The sequence below is a fragment of the Oryza sativa genome, chromosome 4 (genome assembly GCF_034140825.1).
Source record: "Oryza sativa Japonica Group chromosome 4, ASM3414082v1".
Lineage (NCBI taxonomy): Eukaryota > Viridiplantae > Streptophyta > Magnoliopsida > Poales > Poaceae > Oryza > Oryza sativa.
In genome coordinates, this window is record NC_089038.1 from 13,178,515 (window position 1) to 13,200,646 (window position 22,132).

At 44.1% G+C, this 22,132-nt stretch overlaps 3 protein-coding genes across 3 annotated transcripts; 1 reads left to right on the top strand and 2 right to left on the bottom strand.

Moving 5' to 3' along the window:
- Nucleotides 1-317: 317 nt before the first annotated feature.
- Nucleotides 318-1,988, bottom strand: LOC136356180 (uncharacterized). Its single transcript, XM_066309765.1, has 3 exons — nt 1,686-1,988; nt 861-1,110; nt 318-712 (listed from the first exon to the last, which is right to left on the bottom strand). Exons 1-3 carry the CDS (start codon nt 1,986-1,988, stop codon nt 318-320), a joined length of 948 nt encoding a protein of 315 aa, XP_066165862.1.
- A 3,763-nt stretch (nt 1,989-5,751) lies between these two features.
- On the top strand, nt 5,752-6,932 carry LOC4335405 (protein phosphatase 1 regulatory subunit INH3). Its single transcript, XM_015778275.3, has 2 exons — nt 5,752-6,171; nt 6,553-6,932. The coding sequence occupies exon 1, from the start codon at nt 5,797-5,799 to the stop codon at nt 6,151-6,153; it is 357 nt and encodes a 118-aa protein (XP_015633761.1). The 5' UTR covers nt 5,752-5,796; the 3' UTR covers nt 6,154-6,171; nt 6,553-6,932.
- An 874-nt stretch (nt 6,933-7,806) lies between these two features.
- LOC4335406 (probable ribonuclease P/MRP protein subunit POP5) lies at nt 7,807-11,112 on the bottom strand. Its single transcript, XM_015778274.3, has 4 exons — nt 10,764-11,112; nt 9,287-9,523; nt 9,034-9,171; nt 7,807-8,126 (listed from the first exon to the last, which is right to left on the bottom strand). The coding sequence occupies exons 2-4, from the start codon at nt 9,459-9,461 to the stop codon at nt 7,978-7,980; spliced, it is 462 nt and encodes a 153-aa protein (XP_015633760.1). The 5' UTR covers nt 9,462-9,523; nt 10,764-11,112; the 3' UTR covers nt 7,807-7,977.
- Nucleotides 11,113-22,132: the final 11,020 nt, after the last annotated feature.

A 22,132-nucleotide genomic window follows, 5' to 3' on the forward strand; every position in this document is an offset into this window, starting at 1 on the left:
CATGTTGTGTAGGTACACAGGCCCGAGAATACTGATCTCTTTGATAGGGTGACAAAGCAGATCCGTCATTATATTGAAAAATGAAGGTGGAAATATCAACTCAAAACTGACAAGACATTGCACCACATCATTCTGAAGGGCTTCTAATCTATCCGGATCGATGACCTTCTGCGAAATTGCGTTCATGAAAGCACATAGCTTTGTTATTATTTCCCGAACATTGTCTGGAAGGATACCCCTTATTACAACTGGTAGCAGTTGTGTCATCAACACGTGATAGTCATGAGACTTCTTCTCCTTCGTGCTTATTATTCGCTTTATATTCTGGAGTATCTAGACGGTAACTTTATGCTCTCCAAGCATTCAAACATACTTTTCTTCTCTGCCTTGTTAAGAGTGTAGCTAGCTGGACTCAAGTAATGGCTTCCTTTCTCCGTTGGTTCCGGGTTAAGGTCGTCGCGTTGTTCCATATGCTTCAAATCATTACGTGCTTCAAGTGTATCTTTTAACTTTCCATATACACCTAGGTAGCCAAGAAGGTTTACGCAAAGGTTCTTAGTGAGGTGCATCATGTCGATTGCGTGGCGGACGTCCAGGAATTCCCAATAGGGTAACTCCCAAAATATAGTGTTCTTTTTCCAGATCACCGCGTGACCATCTTCGCTCTCTATAGGCTGGCTTCCAGGCCCCTTTCCAAACACTACTTTAAGATCTTTAATCATAGCAAACATTGTTTTCCCGCTGTGATGTTTAGGCTTCGTATGGTGGTCCACCTTATGTTCAAAGTGCTTGCCTTTCTTCCGTACCGGGTGGTTTGCAACAAGGAATCGGCGATGACCCATGTACACAACTTTCCATACAGCGAGTGTAAGCCTTGTACCCCTTGTTGGACTGCCCGGAAAGGTTGCTTAGTGCAGGCCAATCGTTGATGGTTACGAACAGCAGCGCTCGTAGGTTAAACTCCTCCTGTTTGTCCTCGTCCCACACTGGGACACCATCCTTTTTCCACAATAGTTTAAAATCTTCGACTAGTTGTCTTGGGTACACATCAATGTTGTTACCAGATTGCTTGGGGCCTTGAATAATAATCGGCATCATTATGTATTTCCTCTTCATGCATAGCCAAGGGGGAGGTTGTAGATACACATTGTAACGGGCCAAGTGCTATGGCCGCTGCTCATCTCTCCAAAAGGATTCATGCCATCCGTACTTAAACCAAACCGTATGTTTCGTGCGTCCTTTTCAAAGTCTTTAAATTTTCTGTTGATGTTTCGCCACTGTGAACCATTGGCGGGGTGTCTCAGCATCCCGTCCTGTTGACATTCTTCAGCGTGCCATCGCATCATTCTAGCATTCCCCTTGTTCCTGAACAAACGCCTTAGCCGTGGTATTATAGGGAAATAGCACATCATCTTAGCAGAAATTCTCTTCTTTGTTGGCTGCCCGTCAACTTCACCTGGATCCTCTCGTCTAATCTTGTATCGTAGTGCTTTGCAAACAGGGCATGCTTCTAGGTTCTCGGACTCCTCACCACGATATAGGATACAATCATTCGGACATGCATGAATCTTCTGAACTTCCAGTCCTAGAGGGCAGACTATCTTCTTAGCCTCGTACGTTGTCTTGGACAATTTGTTTCCCTCCAGAAGAATGTTCTTGACGAGTTTCAATAAATCGCCAAATGCCTTGTCACTAACACTATATTTTGCCTTCCGTTGCAAGAACTCCAGAGTGGTATCCAACTTTTTGTGCATCTGCTCGCAACCTGGGTACAACGACGTTCTGTGGTCCTCTAACATCTGCTCCAATTTACGGGCCTCCTTTTCACTTTCACAATCCTCCTTTGCGTTCTGCAACATCTGACCAAGATCATCCGAAGCGTTGTTATCGCCAACATCCCTGTCCACCTCGCCCGTTTGATTTCCTTCAAATCCAGCGTACTGAGCCCAGTCGGGAATGTTCTCGTCCTCCGCTTCATCTTCTTCCATTTCAACCCCTTGCTCACCGTGGGATGTCCAATAATTATAGCTTGGCATGAACCCCGACTCAAACAGATGGAAATGAATAGTCCTGGATGCAGAATACTACTTCTGGTTCTTACACTTATTGCATAGACAACAAATAAAACCGTTACGCTTGTTAGCTTCGGCCACTCTCAAAAAAATAATGCACGCCCTCGATAAACTTTTTGGATCACCGGTCAGCGTACATCCATTGTCGATCCATCTACATGAAATAAAAAAAATCGTACATAAATAAATTTTCGTACAATAATGACAGTCAAACAGTAATGATAAAATAATTAAAAACTCTTTCGACAAGCAATTCTTATTAATAATTTTTGAAGTTCTAAACTAATATTAATGTTGTACTTCTCTTAATTTTCAATTTAGTTTGTTTTATATTTTTTAAGATTAATTTTCATCAAATTTTAAACTATGAGAATAAATTTTCTATATATTCTTCTTCCCCACACAAATTTTCTCTCTCATCAACTTACAACAAAGTTTTGGAGACAAAAAAAAATGTGTGAAACATAGCTCCAAAAGTAATATAACAACAAAAAAAAAATTGGAGGATGAAATTACTAACCTTTTAGACATCTCCGATTTGTATATAATCACTAAAAAAATTTCACAAGAAATTTTGGCATGACCTCCCCTCTTTTTTAGAGAAATTTTGAAGCTTGCTCTTGGGCTGAAAGAGGAAGAAGGCATATATAAAGGGGGATCTTTGGTCCCGGTGGATCTTTAGCCCCGATTGGTAACACCAACCGGGACTAAAGTTAGGATCGTTAGTCCCGGTTGGTGTTTACCAACCGGGACTAAAGATCCCGGGGCCCTGACAACGTCTGACATCTCTACAACCGAGACTAGATCAAATATGCCCGTTGTAGCCACCAACCAGGACTAAAGATCATCTTTAGTCCTGGTTTTAAATGGATCCGGGACTATCGTGGATTTCGGCCGACGGATCAAAGATGGTTTTTCCACTAGTGAGCGGTCACAACATTGGGTTACTTTGGATGAGATTGTCGAGCTTCGTCTACGCAATCTCATTGCGGTAGAAAAGCAATTGTTCCTCTGAGGATCAACGTACTGTACCGTGATAGATGCTAGAATGTCCAGCCCATATGTTCTTGTTAAACGTCCTATATGTCCAGCCCATATTTGCAGAGCACAGTGAGAAACAAACAAGCGCTACTAGAAAAACTGTTTTCGTTGGTGGTGAAAAGAGATTTTCATTGGCGGCAGAGACATGGGGAGGTATTTTCCAAGTTTGAAGCGAATTTCGCCGGGTTTCGAGTTTTCTTGCATGGGGAGATATTTTTCAAATTCTAATTTATCTCTACCATAATTTGATGTGGAAAAGGTTATGTAGGAGGCAAGACTAATCCTTTTATAAGAGACAAGACCGGTTTAATTGGACACACAATCTACTTTCAACACAATCGCTTTTCAATATCGCATTTACTTTTTAACTAGTTTTAGCCTAGTTTTGTCCAACTTCACCGGTTTATACTGAAAGCCGTCCATCTTAGCTATGAGAGTATGATTATCCCTTTTGCAGGTTTGTCTCGTAAACCTACCATTTGCCTATGAAATGGGTGTTTATCCTTTGTTCCATCTAAATCGATTTTGCTAGCTGGTTTAGTCTTACAAAACTCATCTTGATTTAGCTTTTGACTAGATCGAAGTGATTGGTAACTCCATATCACCGTAAGTAGGAGTCACGATAGTGATTGTCTTTTTTTCAAAAAAAAATTCAAACTGCTTTCATAACAAAATAAACAAATCTATTTCGGGATGTAACACATACTAACAAAATAAAAAAACCAGTATGACATATAAGATGTACTTAGATATAATTATTTGAAGGAGCGAGTATATGCTATTGCTAACTAATTCTCAGGCTAGATAGCATGATAGGAGAGGTGGCAATCACAACCTGATAGTGCTGCCTGACTGGCTGGTACTAAAAATCATTATTAGGCCCGGTTCAATATATGGTAGGCGGTGTCAGATCCCTCTACTATCGAGACTAAAAATCTATTTTTAGTTCCATCTTAACACAACAAACGGGGGAAAAAGCCTGAGCCACGCGCGTCCAGCTCTCTCTCCCATCCTTGCTCCATCCTAATCTCCTTCTCTCCTCCCATTCTCTCATCCTCCGTTTCCTTCTTCTCTCACCCATCCTCCTCCCCCCTCTTCCGGCCCCCTCCCCTCTCCTCCCCTCCTCCCCTCCCTCCGACAGGCGGCGTGATGGAAGGCCGGCCGATAGCAACCCAGCGCGGGGCGGCGAGATGGAGGCCGGCCGGCCGGACGCGTGATTAGGATGGAGCAAGGATGGGAGAGAGAGCTGGACGCGCGTGGCTCAGGCTTTTTCCCCCGTTTGTTGTGTTAAGATGGAACTAAAAATAGATTTTTAGTCTCGATAGTAGAGGGGTCTGACACCGCCCCCTCCGCCATATCCGGTCGGAGGGGAGGCGATGGGAAGGGTGGCCGGCCGGCGGCGGGAAGGGAGGCCGGTCGGTGGCTGGTGGCCAGGTGGCACGATGGGATTTTGATTTGTTTCAGTTTTTCTTGATTTTTTTAGATGATTTGTTGATGTTGATTTGTGAATTTTTCTGTGAATAAATTTGTGATGTGCTATGAATGAAAAAGGAGAAAAAAAACGAAGGAGGAAAAAAAGAAAAAAACATTACTTTCGATTTGTGTTACCAACCGGGACTAATAATGCATCTTTACTCCCGAGTATTTTAACCGGATTAAAGATAGCGATCTTTAATACCTGATTCTTACTCCCGGTTTACAACCCGGGAATATAGGGGTTGCAAACCGGGATTAAAGAGGGTTTCCCAGCAGTGGCGGGAGATAAAAAAATTCCAAAATACTCCAAATAAAGTGCAAGGTAACTCCTATAACCAATAAATAATCTCAGGTCAATAAAATTGACTGAACTCTTGTCAAAGTTTAGTTTACGAGGATTAGATTATTTTCTACGCTAAGATATAGTCTAAATATATTTTATTGTTTAAATAATTCTAAATAATGAAAATCGAAAAAATTTGATGTTGAATATAGGTTTAGGTGTGTGCTAGCAACAAAATTAACAACGGGTAACTCGTAAGTACGATCGTTTATTAAGTGAAAAGAATACTATGCAACCTTGAACTTTTCCTATATAAAATGTAAATAAAAAATTCTGAACTAACTAATTGGTAATACAAATCCATTCTTCTTGTCAAGTCCCACTAGTACCGTAAAAAAAAACCGAGGAGTTCCCATGTCAACTCCCAGACACTGTTTTTAAAAAATAAAACTCTCATGGATATAGTTCAATTTAAGTTTAAATTGGCATTTCCACTTCTTAACGCCTAAATTTTTTTTCCATAAGCCAAAACATGAAATAAATTAAAGAAAATAGTCCTATATAGGCCATATGTCCATATTTACAACACTAAAATCTTCTCTATTTTTATTAGCGTGCAATCCTTTACTACCTAGCCTTTGTCTGGCTTGCACTTATTAGATGGAGGTCAACGAAGATCGGACTCTATTGGTGTTAGAGGCTGTAGTAATGGTTTACACCATCCAAATGATAGAAAAATTCTAGCGTCGTAGATATGACTTGAAAGGATTATTTATTTAATTTTTATTTCCTGTTTTGGCTTATGGGAAATAAAATTCGTCGTAACACTAGCGCTGACTAAAAAAGAAACTAAAAATCGAAAAAAAGGAAAAAAAAAACAGGTGAGAAGAAACGGGAGTCGGAGACGACCAAGATTCGCCGCCGATGGCAACGCGCGCGCCGGCGACCGGGTCCGCGACCGTGACGGTGGACCCCACCCCGTCCTCCTCCGCGCCGGCCTCGTCGGCGCCCCCGCCGGCGGCGGAGACGGTGGTGCTGCGGCTGAAGCGGCGGGCGAAGAAGAAGGTGACGTGGAAGGAGGGGACGGTGGACAACGAGTCCCTCGGCCGCAAGAGCTCCAAGAAGTGCTGCATCTTCCACAAGGACGTCCCCTTCGACGAGGATTGCAGCGACGACGACCCCGACGGCGGCCGCCGGAGCCCGCCCGGGGACGCCGGCGAGGGGACAAGCGGCGGCGGCGGTGGATGCTGCTCCTCGTCCTCGGACGGCCATGGCCATTAAATATTTCGGATTGGATAGGTACGAATTGGTGAGACCTGGTGTCTATCTTCACTGATTATTGCTACTGATTAATTTGGTGAGGTTGATTTAGGCGAAATTATGCTTCTGTGGTAGCTTTCCACTTTCTAATGAATGAAATCAGTTGGCAACTCCATTATGTTAGCAAGCACCATTTTCTAAAGATTTGAGCTGCCATGCATTTTGTTTGTTTGGAACTAACAGTGATGAGAAGCTAGGAACACTGATTTGGTGTTCACCACTGTAGAAATTGGAAGCCTCTTTGATTAAATTCATCAAACCTACAATTACACACAGCTACATATATACGAAACATATTTTCATTGGTCAATTTGGTATGCTTGTTTATTTCATTACTGATCTTGGTGTGCTTGGTTGCAGTCAACTTATCGTGGAGCTCCGTAGCAATGCGCGAAGTTGTAATTTCAAGGGAAGAATTGCTTCTTCTGTACTGCCAACTGCCAAAACAATAGGTGAAATGATACTTTTGTTTGTTTTTGTGTTGCGACTGTGGATGCTGTGCTAGCTTTTCTTTTGTGGCATTTGCAAGAGAGAAACCTTGTAACGTATAGCTGACTTTATTGCTGGTCGTGTGTAATTCTCTTGAGATGTATTTAGTATTGCTCCTGTTGTTATTGTCACCATTCCATCGCATCAAATATCCTCTTGTTCTTTATTTTTATATTGTGGGTTGGTAGTTGTATTGTATTCACATTGATAGCAGTGTATTATGTGATGATGATTGAATATCTTACCCCAAATCAGCATACCTTTTATCCACTGGAAGATGTTTCATTAGTTCATAAAACATGCTATACTGTGGTCATTAGTCACTATGCCAGAAATCAAATTTCAGACATTTGTGGATGCAATTATTAAGTTGAAATGCAGTCATGCAAACCATTTTTGTTCATTGACAACATAACAATAGTGAACAATTCATTAATAGCTCTGAAGTTGGTTGTCATTTGTCAGTTTAATCAACAGCAGTACGTAATTTCAAGGTTGCCTGTATTTAGCTTGTGTTAGCAGAGACTAGATTCGGTTTGTGTAAGCAGAGGCAGAATGACTAGCATGTCCTGGAGCTTGTCAACTCCTGGAAAGCCGGAACCGTCGCTTATTGTGAAGCTTCCATCTGGTGATGTGTTGGTAAAAATTGCCGTTATATTTTTGGGAAAATGAATATATATCTTTTCAGCAGCCGCTGAACCATTCTAGGGAACTGCAGGAATTGTGTTTCCGTATGTTTGAATTCAGATGTAACAGAAGGTGTAAAGAACACAGGGACTGGTTTTGAGGGTGGCAACTGCCAATGTATGTTTCAGTTTACCCTTAATTTTCAAACCGTGCCATTTTCTTCGCGATAATAATTGCATCCTGAACTGTGACTAAAATCTGATCTGAAGATGCAACCGTGTGTGATCTGAAGATGCGACCCTGCGTGGGTGACAACTGTGCCCATGACAGGTTTTTGCTTCTCTTGCTTGATCTGAAGATGCAATTCTGCCTTGTCGTGAATCTGATGGTTCATGTTGTATTGCATCCCGGAGTTAATATTTCTGTTTTGTGTAATCAAGAAAATTGGGACTCCGTCAGCTTGTGGTTTTGCTTCTCAAGTAAAATATACATACAGAATTCAAGACAAACAAAATTTCTCTTAATCGATATGCGTCATTCTTGCACATTCGAAAAAATAGGCTCAGTGATTAGTTGATCAGACAAACAAAATTTTTGTTTACTTGATTCCCTACAGATTAATAATCCACTAAAGTGTCAGGAAACAAATGTATGATACACGAGGATGCATTAGCTCTCTAATCCTTTAATCTTGGCAAAGCAGCTCTCCATGGTCTCCACAAACTTGGGCGTGATACGATCACCAGCAGCCAGTTTGTAATACTCGAACTTAGCTTCTTCACACTCCAACGCAGCCTTCTTGCAGGCCCTGATACTTCCTGAATGAAGTTAAAAGGATATTGATGAATTAGCTCTGCTCCGGGTTGTACGATGGCCTTGCAAACATTTCACTTAGGGAATGCAATATATAAACACGCAGAACGAGTCAGCATGTCAAAATACATGAGGAGTCAAATGGAAAAGTTGAGACTCCATCATGCTAGAGTTAAAATGCATGAAAACACCATACAATATATTGTTTGAAGATGTTTTAACAAACTGTAGTATTCATGTCATCGGAATTTAAAGAGAATGCATTTAGCAGCGCTGATAGCATCTGAACTTCACCTTACACTGAAAATCAGGATTGCCCTGAATACAGAAAATCAGAAATAAATTCATGTCTGTACAAAAAAAGAAGAAGAAGAAAAGATACATGTTGCCAGAAATCAATTATCGTGCATAATGATAAAACTGCTTTAGTTTCACAATCCATTCCCCAACCACTACTAATCCAAATTTGTAGTGAGATGTTCAGCTAAAGTTTTCATTGAAATATTTAAGCCCACTAAGTCACTAATTCAACACACGCACTAGGAAGAAATCGTTTATGGAGCGAAAACACTATAATCCAAGAGGTTTCAATTAGTATGCAGCTTTAAAAAATGTAAATGTGAAAGAATTTGTTGTCATAATAGACTAATAGTGTACAGCGAGCAATTCAAAGTCCTCGTTAAGTTGGTCGCATCAAAGCAAGGAATCAGGATAACAATGTATTTAAGTTGCATGAATTCAAGGCTGTGGGCTGAGTAAATAAAGCAACATGGTTAGACAGACAGTTTTATTGCAGGGAATTGATTTCCCAAACTTGGGCACCAGACAGTGAAATAAACTTACTCCAGATGTAAACCTAAAACTAAAATTTGCTTTCTTCCACCATGTATATATAGGAAGTTATCCACTTACCACTCATATCCCGCAGGTTGAATGAAACTGGGATTTTCCCAATGTTCCTCACCATGGTGATAGCAGCCCACACTTTCTGGTGATCTTCACGGGAAACTCGGATCACGCAAAGCTTCGTTATCGGATTTACATACTTCACTGCAGATGAACAGAGCTCATAAACACCTATAAATAACGACTCAAAATGCAAGCATTCATGACGCTGTCTGAAAACTGTAAGAGGGTTGTCGATGTACTCCTAACAAACACCAACCTTGCAACGACCCAAGACAAGCTGCTAGGCCACACTCCCCAAAGTTGAGCTGGATGCTGTCTTTGATAGCTTTGGTGATATTGATCTGCGTGAGAATGAGAGGGTCGGGCTGGCCCTTGACTGGTGTATCGATGAACACCTCCATCACCATGTACCTGTTCTTGAAATGAACCATATCGTCGACGAATGCTCACTGTACAGTAGAACTCCTTCAAGTAATTTTTTTGTTGATTGTGCCTGTCACAACCCACAAATCCAAATTTTTATCACACCATAAATCCAATATACACCTACAAAATTTGCTAAAAAAAAAAAGATATAGATATAGCAATAGCATCTCGTATAAAAACAGGCTAAAATCAACAATTAAATTCGGAATTTGGGAAAAAAAAACTGCAATCAATAGTGAAGCAACGGTTCCCTTCCTCTACACAACCTACGAATTTCTACACGCACAACATTGAAATACCAAAGTTATTCACAAGGAGGATCGATTCTACAAGCTACAATCTGCACCACTAAATGAAAACACCATACAATTCTCGCAGCGTAGTAGATTAACACACGCACAACGACAAACAGCTAACCCACTAGCTGCAGGCTTAAATGGGAGCGAGATGAGCAGTTCACTTAGAGGTGGCCCGTCGGCTGGGATTACAGCGGCAGGTTGGCGACGGGGGACGGAGGCGGGCGGCAGCGCGTGAGGCAACAGGTTGTCGAATTTGGGGGAACCGGCTCACCTCCAGCCATGGGGACAGGCGGGCCCAGGATTTTCAACTTGGGTATTCGAAATTAGAAGAGATAAAAAAAAAATTTCCAACCCACTAATAGTTGTATAATATATAACGGTATAAACATAATTTCAAACCTGCAAAACAACAATATACTATATTCATGTTTTTTCTCTTCACGTTTCAAACCTACAAAACAACAATATACTATATTCAACCATGAAACTACTTTTGAGGTGCTCAGATGAAAATTCAGACCAACGTTTTCTATCAACAAAGATAAGTACAGTTTTTAAGATACATTAACAACTGACAGGATCTTCTAATAAAAAACAACTCCTCCAAAACAACTCCTCCTCCCTGAAGTCTGAAAGGCCTAGTAACTCCCTGGTCTCCGAGCATGGAGTGCTTCCTAATTTCAATTAGTATCTGAAGTCCTGAACCCAAGCAAAAACTACAAAATGTTCAGTCTTGACCCTCTCCCTCAACTAGATTTCACACCAAAAGCAGCGGCTACAACCTATTTAAGTTCAGCACATACAGCTAAAGGTTTCTAGACTGCAAATTTGTCATTTATCTGCGTGATTCCAAGAATTAGGAGGCACCTAAGGAGCAGGAACTGCACAAGGGCATGGTAAAAATGAAGCAGAGCATGGCCTCATACCTAGCAGGAGCAACATCAGACATGACATCTACGGGCAGCAAGGGCGCAGGACAGGGGATGAAGGGAACTAGGGAAGAGTTACCTTCGAGACTCGGACGACCGGGCGGCGTCGCTGGCGTGTGGCCGGTGGACTGGAGCCCGGAAGCTTGCCTGCTACTGGAGGGATCGGGGCGCCGGGGCGCGCTGCCGCGCTGGTGCCGTGGCGTGGTCGGCTGGCCCTGGCCGCGCGGGGCGCGTGCCGCTGGCGGCTGCCGAGCCGGGCGGGCGGCGCGCGTGTAACTGCGTGGAGGGGCTGACCGGAGCGGCGGGGCGACGGCGAGACGGCCACGGCGCGACGGCGCGGGGGCGACGGGCGGCCGGGCGCGGGCGGGCGGCGGGCGGCGGGATCGGGAACGGGAGGTGAGGAGATAGGGTTTGATAGAGTTTGGGCCATTTTTTTTTTTGCTATTGGGCCAATGGGCCTTAAAAAGTGGGGAGAGGAAGATGGTGGGAGGGATAGGTTTGGGCTTCTTTTGGATGAGTACACCGAAGGTCCCTCATCTTGTCATTGAATTAAAAAATCGCCCTTGAACCACAAAACCCGACATGACACATCCTCCAACTTACAAAACAGTGCAAAGTGCAAACTAGATTCCTCGACGGTATTGTCTTCGGTTTTAGATGATGTGGCATCTGAGTTAGCGTGGTCCCCATGTGGGCCCACCTGTCAGTGACTATTTGCACTACTCTCTCTACCTCTCTTCCTCTGACCTGCAGTCCTCTTCTTGGTGATTGACAACAAGGGTGCGGCGCGACGGCGACGCTCACTGGCAAAGACAAGTGGCGGCCATTGGCGGCGGCGCTCGCTGGCAAAGACGGGTGGTGGCCGGCGGCGGCGATGTCACCGACCACGACCTGGGCACTTCCTCCTTCTCCTCCTCCCCTTTCTGTCCGTGCGCGAGACCTTCGAGGCGGGGGGTGCCCAGCGAAGGCAACAGTGACGGCGACACCTGACGCTCTTTCGTCGCCATCTCCACCACAGCCATCGACAACAGCCTCAGCTCCTCTTCCTCTTTCCCTTCTCTTCCCCCATCTCTTTCCAGTGCACGAGAGTGACCGACGGGAGGCGGCGGTGCCGGTGGTCGCCGCAGATAAAGCCCACGCTGCGGGAGAGGAAGGGGTTTGCGACAGCAGATGCACGCCGTCTTCACCACGGCGTGGGAACGGCACGCGGCGCATGGCGAGGCCGTGGCGGAGCTGACAAGAAAGGTTGAGGAACAGGAGCAGTGCGTGAAAGAGTTCGTGGAAGTTGCGGGTGGCTAAGGAGCAGCGGAGCGCGTCGGGAAGGAGTGCAGGAGCATGCGGCTGAGCGGCGGAAGCACAAGTCAACGCTCGGGGAGGACCTTGAGCACCGTGGTGACGGTGGCGGGTGGAGCTCTCCACGGAGAGGAGCTGGTTGGCGCAGAGCATGTAGGGAACAGCGACACCGACGAAGAGGAGCTGAGGCTGCTGCCGGCGGTTGTGGTGGCGATGGTGGCAATGCTTGGGGCGAAGAGAAAGGAGGTGCTCACATACCTTGCGCTCGCGTCGTTACGGTTGTCGTCGTCGCCGGCGAGGTGGGGAGAGGCGAAGGAGGGCGATGGCGGAAGTAAGGGGAATGGTGGAGGGAGTTTGTCGTTGTCGTCGCCGGTGAGGTTGGGGTGATGATGGTGCGTCTGGTGGAAAGAGGCTGCGGGTGTGACGTCGACCATCCCATAGTTTAGCTGCTCCCCGCCGTCGGGACTAAGGCTGATACAGACGCGGGATTGTTGCCACTGCTCTCTCTTTGCGCGCTGATGCTTGGCCGAGCTCGGTGACGCCGCCGCCGCCGCTCGCGCCTGCCGGCCTTCGCCTGCACCCGCCGGCCTTCGCCCGCGCCCGCTCCCGCCGCATCGGCATGCCGCGCACAGCTCGTCTCCGTCAGCCGTCGGCCGTGGAGAGATGAGGAGAGAGGAAGAGAGGTGGAGAGGGGAGGGGAAGAAGAGGCTGACGTGTAGGACCCACGTGGGGTCCCATGCTGACTCAGCTGCCACATTGATCAAAACCAGAGTCAAAACCGCCTAGGGACCTAAAGTAACCCGGTGTTGTAAGATTAGGGATGCGATATACCTGGTTTGTGGTTGGAGGATGATTTTGTAACCCGATGACAACATGATGGACCTTCGATGTACTTTTTCTCGAGAGAAATAAGTTCACATGTCATATACATATGGAATATATACTTCATATATGTATTTTTTTAAAAAAAATCTTGGGTTTTCATTTGAATACCCATGAATCATTGTGAGCCCGCCCGTCTGAGGAGTTTGGGGCTATTTGGGCCCGTCGTGCCCTCGTGGGCCGCTACTTCCCTTGTTGGGCTGTTTGGTCCCACGTAGGACGGAATCGCCTCTGAGAGAAATAAGTTTACATGTCATCCCTCGACTTTACGTCAAGTTTGTATAACATCCCTAATCCCCAATATCGAAAATCTTCACCCCTAAATTATATAAAACCATGCAATTTTGGTCTCATAACTGTATATATATATGGTCTCGCTAACGTGGCATCCTAGTCAGCAAAACAATAACAAAACGTATGTGTGGGCCCACATGACAGGTATCCTCCTCTTTCTTCTCTTTTTGTCCCAACCCGACGCGGCTAGCTAAAGAGGGTGGCCAGTCGGCGGGAGATGGGGGAGGGGAGAAGGGGCTGGTGTGGCGATGGCGGCGGGATGCCATACGGGTGGTTGCTGCTAGCGGTGTACTGGATCCGCGTGCTGCGCCGCTCGCCCCCTCAGCCGTCGCCGCTTCCGAGGGGCGGGAAGCCAGATCCTTCCGCCTCTGACGGCACACGCAGCACGCCCTCCCACCCCAGCCTGTGCTGTCCCCTGGCATCCGCTGTAGATCTACACCCGACGACCAATGCAAGAACATACGCATCCAAGATTGCAGAATGTCATAAACAGAGTCCGTTTTCTGCTCGAACTCTTTTTTCCTTTTTCTTTGGCTGAAATTGTTTCAATCACTGCTCAAGTTTGATTACGAACTGTCAGTGATGTGCTTACATATCGATCGTTGAAGCAGAAGATGGCCCTGGCAACGATGTTTTCCGTGCTTCTTTTCTGACCATGGAAGGGATGGCTACATGCACCTTCCAGTCACTGTAAAGTTGAGGGACGGCTGGTGAACTTATTCTTATCCGAAACCGTCCGGAAAGTCGATTTGCAATGGTTTTGAAAGTTAGCGGACGGGTTATACCCGGTTTAGGGGTTGTGGAATGCGATTCAACTAGAGCATGAGTTGACGGAGGCAAAATAGACTTATTCCTAGCCTCGCCCCGGAGGAAGAACCACCTCCCACTAGAACGGGATCGCTTATCTGTGACGTGCTAAAAGCCTCATCACTATCGGGTAAGGCCCCCGTCACTGGACAAAGGTCACTGATGTGAGGAAAAATCTCAATCGGGCAAAAGCCCGTCACGGATGGATGTTATCTCAATCAGGCCGAAAACAAAGCCCGTCACAGATGAGTATGACCAGTCAAACCAGCATAGTTAGGAGCCCGTCACGGATGACTAATCTCAATCGGGCACACCACTAAGCCCGTCACGGGTAACTAGTCATCTCAATCGGGCATTTAGATAGAGCCCGACACCAATTGGTTTGACCTCACGTGTTAAGTCAAACGAGTCCCGGTTCAGATGACTTATCTCTATTGGGCTTACTCTAAAAGCCCATCACGGATGACTTAGCTCTATCGGGCTTATTCTAAAAGCCCGTCACGGATGACATATCTCTTTCGGGCATTATTAATATGCCCGTCAGGGATGAGTTTGGAAAAAAAAAATAAAATTTTATAATTTGGCTAGCCTTAGGACTTTGCTAGCCATGCCCGCTGCAAAAATTGATAGAAGCACATATATATAGTCCCATTCCCAGCAACCCCATTTCCAGCATCACAATATTCACAGCCAATTCACAACATTTATATTCCCAGCATCACAGCATTTACATTCCATCACAAAACATGCATTCACAGCCAATTCACAACTCATTCACATTTGTATTCCATCACAACACATGCATTCACATCACATATACTCCCTCCGTTTCACAATCTAAGGCTTTTTAGCATTGGCCACATACATAAAGATGTTAATGAAGCTAGACACATACATATGTCTAGATTCATTAACATCTAAATGAATGTGGTAATGCTAGAAAGTCTTACACTGTGAAAAGGAGGAAGTATATGTCATTCACATCCATTTTTCTCTCCAAACCACCGACATGCATCAAAACCTGCAAAACTAAGTTATAAATTGGAACAATTTTATATGTAATTAGAAATGCAAGTATATAAAGAGACAAGTTACCTAGGACTTTACTCTAAAGAATTTAATTGTATTACAAAGAATATTTACAAAAATCAAATGTTTATCGCGTATGCATTGCAAATGTTCTGCCATTCTGAGATGAGCTACCTAGGACTTCACTCTAAACATCCCTTTTGGTGACAAGATATCATCTAGTATGAATTGTGCTATCTCCTCTCTAATGATTTCGAAGTTGATTTCCGGAATCCTTGAAATAAATTCATGCATGTTCAGCGCCAAGTTAGTCTACATACTTGTAAATTTGTCATCCTATGTGTGTATAAACAATTGAATTAGACACCTCAGGGTCGAGCAATGTCACCTTGTCTACGAAGCTCCTCATGTTATGGCAGACATGGTGTAACACCCCAGATAACCACTGCCGCTGCCGCTGTCGACCCGGTTGCTGCCGCCGCCACGGCCATAGCCGGAGGCCACAGCCGTCGTCAGGCTCTGATCCACTTGTAGGATCGAATCACAAGAACTAAGCCAACCAGAGGGGGGGTGAATGGTTGGTGTACCCAAAAACCGAAAACTTTTAGCGGAAATAAAAGTTACCCTCGAATTCAACGGATCGCGGTCTGACCGAAGTTGTCCTGTTGGTCTAACCGGGTAGATGCCGCCGGTCTGACCGGTATTGAATCTCCGGTCTGACCGCCGAAGTAGCCTGCCGCGCCTGTCGCTGCCGCCGCTGGTCTGACCGCCGTGCTCCCGCCGGTCTGACCGCCGCTTGCCGCCAGTCTGACCACCGGTAGATCACCGGTTAGACCGCCGAAACCCGCTCTTAAAGTAGATGACGACTTTATTGATTCTCTCTATGTTTACAAAGTGCACCAACAGCACTCCTTAGAAAAATTTCGACTAAACTCGAAACCCTAACTCAAAACTCAACTCAATTGCTCTCTAAAGCGATACCGGGAAGCCTCACGCTCCCCCTCTATTTATACATGAGGTAGCCAGCCTAAAGCCACGAACCAAACTCATACTACGAGTCCTAAACACCTTAGGAAACCCTCTAATACAAGAAAGAAACTTTATATAACCAATCGTACCAAATTTGGACTCCTTCCAAATTCGACTCCGCATGTCATACGCACACAATACCTCCATCGTATGCCATATGAAATCTCCATCAACCACGTGCATCAACTCTAGCCTAAGTATCCCGCATGATCTCTGACCACCACGGACGTCGTCTTATCCCCAAGCCGACTCCCGGTCCATCACCGCAAATACTCTCCCGAGACATCGAGTCACCTACACATGGAACAAACAAAGAAACCATATTCCGAAACCAAGCTATCTCCAACTTGACTCATTAGCAGCAAACAATAGTATTACATACGTATAGTATCCATTTAGAAGCCATAATCATGAAATAAACTCGGATATCGAAACAAACAACCCAAAACCGAAACCGACACAGTGTCGGCCGGTCAAACCGCGGGCTGGTCGGTCCGACCACTCGATCACCGCCGGTCTGACCGGTACACAATGCCCGGTCTGACCAGTCACATGAAATAACGATCCTGCGATTCACGTGTAAATCCAATCATCTCCAAAACCACTTTGTGAATAAATTCCAAATAACAAAACCAATAATCTCCAATGCCCAATTGTTCATCACAGAATAATAATCAAAAACACCTTTGATTTTATATTGTTTGCTAACAATGAGTCAAGTTGGAGATAGCTTGGTCTCGGAATATGGTTTTTTTGTTTGATTCAAGTGTAGGTGTCTTGATGCCTCGGGTGAGTATTGCCGGTGATGGATCGGGAGTCAACTTGTAGATAAGGCGATGTCCAGACGGTCAGATATCATGCGAGATACTTAGGCTAAAGATTAACGCACGTGGTTGGTGAAGATTCCATATGGCATACGATGGAGATATTGTGTGTGTATGGGATGCGGATTCGAATTTTGAAGGAGTCCAAATTTGGTATGATTGGAGTTTGTAAAGTTGGTTTCATGTACAGGAAGGTATACTAGGTGGATTAGGACTTCTTGTATAAGTTTGGTTCGTGGCTTTAGACTGCCTACCTCATGTATAAATAGAGAGGGAGGGTGAGGCCTCCCGGTATCATTTTAGAGAGCATTGAGTTGTAAGAATAGCTAGGGTTTCGAGTTTAGTAGAGATTTTCTTTAGGAGTGTTGTTGTTGCACTTTCTAAACACAGAGATAAGTAATAAAGTTGTCATCTACATCAAGAGTTCTTTGATTTGTGTTTGCTCGGGTTCAGCGGTCTAACCGGCGAGACACCAGCAGTCAGACCGGCGGGTACACGGCGGTCAGACTGGCGACGGTGACAGGAAGCAGAGGCGACTTCGGGACGGTTGGACCGGTCAATCTATACCGGTCAGACCGGTGACATAGGCGCGGTCAGACCGGCCGATCTACTTCGGTCAAACCATAATCCGTCGATTCAAGGGTAACTTTTATTTTCGCTAAAAATTTTGGTTTTTGGATACTACAACCATTCACCCCTCTTCTGGTTGGCTTAGTTCGTGATGTTTGATCCTTCCACATCAACTGTTTCTCATGCTCAAATCCTCGACACCTCCTAAGCCCATGGACTCATGCAAGAGTCAAGAACACAGCCCACACGGCCACGCAGCCTCTTGTAGTAATATGCGGGCTTTTTATGAACATCCTGGACTCCTCTTTAGTGTTGCTGCAACCATATGCTGCCTTTTAAAAAGTAGAATTGTAGGCAATTTTCGTAGCTTTGATAAAAGGATCAAACTCACGCGAGGTATGAACACAACACACAATAGCAAAATTTGGAGTCACACGCACACGACATTTTGGCGACGAACGTCACCGACGACGCACGTCTGGCTTTTTATATTATGACACACACCCACAATTAAATGAGTGGTATACTGTTTTGAAGCCCAGCTGACACACTGGCCGCCGAAGAGCAAAGTATAATAGAAGGCTGTAAGAGACTAAATTGTGAGGTAGATGAGAGAGGAGAGGAGAGGTGAGGAGAGAGAGGGGAAGCGGGTGGTAAGCTTACAACCAGCTTAGGCACAAAAATCAATAAAATATGTGAGAGAGACATGCCGACCATATATTTACAGTTAAGAGCTAACCACTATATAAGTTGTCTGAGAGGTAAACTGTAACCACTATATACAGTAAGCAGCTAATTGTATTATTAGCCTTTACTCTAACTGCTAGTTGTATTATTAGCCTTTACTCTAACTGCGTAGGCATGATCTCCACAACCCAGGCTCCACTTCCTATTTACACGCACTACTACAATACCTATTTTTTCGGGCGGTTGGATAGATTATCCCGTGCGGTCGCCCGGCCCGCCTGCAGCTCCTCATCTGGGAAAATCTTTATTTTCGCCTGCGGGCGGCCCGACCGCACGGAATACGTGCGGTCGGGTTATACGGACCGCATGGGATAATCTATTATCCCGTGTGGTGCAATAAGGCTGACTCTATTATCCCGTGCGGTCAAATTATACCGACCGCACGGGATAATTCGTGCCGTCGCGCTAGCACATGCTAGCCGTCTGGGATAACCTATTATCCCATGCGGTCGGTATAATTTGACCTCACGGGATAATAGATGGAAAATTAGCCGAAAATTGAGCGAGCTCAGTTATAAATATCCCCCGCGACAAATAAACCTTTTAGTCCACAGCATGTTCCCTCTTCCACAGCATTGTTCATTTCTTAAAAAAATGAAAAAAATCGTCCTTCCATCCGAATGAAAATAAATTTAATAGAGGCAAACCCAACTTTTCAATGTAGGTACTGAATACTTTTATAAACATGTAATGGAATCATTATGTGTTTGCTAAAAAAAATAAAAAACAAAAAGGTGTCTACACTATTCCATTTATAAAAGTGCAAGTTTCTTCGTATTCCACCGATGAAAACTGACAAAAATAGAAGCAAATGAAGGAGGAGAACAAGCTCTACACCTTTTATATGGAACCCAATCAAAGATTTGAGGTCGAAAACCTTCCCCCCATAATTTGCGGATGTTTAAGAGAGAGAAAACGCCAGAAATACTGTTAACGGTTGGGCTGGGGGCTTATATGCCCCCCGACCATCGCAAGCGGTCGCCTTACGTGGGCCGCACAGGATAATCGATTATCCCGTACGACCTACAGCCCGGGCCGGCATTCGCCTGGTTCCAGACGAAGCCACTTTTGGCCCGCCTGGAACCAAAATGGGTTGGCATCAAGGAAAATCACCTCTGCAGTAGTGACGCAAGAGGCTTATCGGCTCAATGTACGGACTCGCTTTACGTGCAACACATGCTTGCATTGCCTAACCTAGTAGCTACCTAACCTTGCAAACCAGGAACAACGTGAACCTATCATGTTCCCAGCTACTCCCTCCGTTTTACAATGTAAGTCATTCTAATATTTCTCACATTCATATTGATGCTAATGAATCTAGATATATATATCTATCTAAATTCATTAATATCAATATGAATATAGGAAACATTAGAATGACTTACATTGTGAACAGAGGAAGTACACATGCATGCATGAGCTCTCATGCAACTATTTCAACATATGACTTGATCAAACTAAACTAAGACGACACCATATAATCATTTACAACAAGATTAGTTCCAACAAATTTGATGAAGGGAACAAACATCAGATTAGTACAGAAATCATAATTGACTGCCATGAGGCCACAGCGAGTGCAACCTTACAGTAGCCTTTTAATTTGCTATGGTTGGACTTCCTGTGCCTCCCTCAACATACTATATACTGAGCCAGCATGGGCTTGCATGAGTGGGCTAGCGATTGTCCTTAGAAATTTCTTGTTCTGAATTTGTGTTGAATAGGACTATTAATTAAGATCTAAAATGTAAATTGAGATTTATAAATGACTAGCAGGATTTTTTGTAGAATGTTATTCAAAAGTATGATCTTGCATTTCAAATAAGTCACTTTCAATAGAAGTATGATCCCGCAAAGACTACGGTAGAATAAATAAAAATTATCTACCGCGTGAACCAGGAACCATGCAAGTAGATCGTGAATCATTACCACTCGATGCGCTGTGCAACGGAAGTAGGTGCTATGAAGCCAAAGGAAAATTGACAATGTAGTGTTCGTCGATGTAGAGGAAGTGGTTGATCGCAGTAGCCCGACCTTCTCCTCCTTGTGCATTCGTCTCACCATGCTCCCACGCCGATCAACACCACAAACCAGAGGTGGCTCGACCGACATCCACACGTTCAGGGATGGAACGCCACGCGCGGGCGGACTCTCAGCTGGAGCACATATTGGATCTGTTAGGAAATGATAGGCAAATGAACGATAAAGAACAATAGATCAATCACAAAAAACACGAGATTTAACGTGAAAAACCCTCCCAAAGAAGAAGAGAAAAAACGACGGGTGCCAGCCAGCAAAATATCTTCACTATATCGATGTGAGGTTACAACGCTGTACGGCGGCTTACAAGAGGTATATATATGGTGGAACCCGGGTTTTGCTTCGCTCCGGCCCAAGCCTCCGGCGACGGGCATCCGCTTCGCTCCGGCAGAAGCTGGCCTTTAGTAAGTACAAATGAATTTGGGTCACAACTCAACAGGATCTCCATCCAATCCTTTTTATTCTAGCCCATTAAGTGTGTGACCCCACAGGTTCATGTATACTCGGCTGCAACATTAAAACTTCTTTTCCAGTCCACATGTCAACAGAGTCCCTTAGCAGAACATATTTACTTACCAAAAATACATAAAGATCATATCGACTGAACCTCTAGTTTATACTTGTTTGAACTACTTTGCTTCACGATATTGATTAAGCTCAAGGCTAGATATATACCATCCTTTAATAGCTCAATCATTTACTCGATCATGTGATAGATCATTTGACTTGGATTGACTCAATCACTTTCGACATGGTCATGCACCTCCATAATGTATAACACCGAGGGCCCCAAAAATATCTCCCTGGAGGAGGGCAAATCCCGTCTTAATTATTCATATTCCACTACATGTTTCATAGAATGCATGAATACTACTTTAATAACTGCCTAGTTACTACACATGTCGGGACTCAAGATAATCTCAACTCTATGAATTCTACACTAACACTAAATGATACCACTGATAGCACATCACACATATAGCTCTTGTAGTGTCTCTTGTTGGATCTATCCAACAACATATGTCCACATTATTAATTTGGTATCTCCATACCATAATCCATGAGACATCATCATGTATCAATACATATACTTATCATTGAACCATATTTGTTCCGTACATGATATTTGACCAGGGATCATTTACAAGTAGTAACATACAACATAAATAATCTCATGAAAGAATCATATATCTATTAACCAGTAATGAGCTATCTATTTCGAGGTATCTATTACGAGGAACAAAATATAATAAATATGTAAACATAGTATGTGATACAATCATCTTTATAATTGCCTATAGGGCGTATCACCAACCGTTTTATCAACTCTTATGGAAAGTGCCACTGATAAGACACTGTGTAGAAAATTTTGCTAAAGGGACTCGTTAACTTTATGTTGAAAATCTCTACCTATAATTCCTGTAGATATGTTCAAAACTTTCTAAATAGATTTTTTTCCCAAAAAACAGCTGTTATTCTTAAGGGCACCGCATCTACCACAAAAGCCAAAGGAAAAGTAAGGTCTACTGCTGGCTAAGATGTGTGGCAAAGGTCAGAATCACTCTCTTGTTGATTTGCTGTCGAACAAAAGATGATTCTGCATGCCCTTGGCCGGACGCCTCAAACCGTTGCTCTTTCTTCATACAACAAATAATTAAATTGACGTCCAGTTATATAATTCCAAACATGAATACTACTATCTCCATCCCAAAATAAGTGCAGCCGTGGATATCCGTGCCTAACATTTGACCATCCGTCTTATTTAAAAAATTTATGAAAAATTTGAAAATATTTAGTCACACATTAAGTACTATTCATATTTTATCATGTAATAACAATAAAAATAGTAATCATAAAAAAAATTAAATAAGATGAACGGTCAAACGTTGAACATAAATAGTGCAAAACTACACTTATTTTGGGAGGGAGTGAG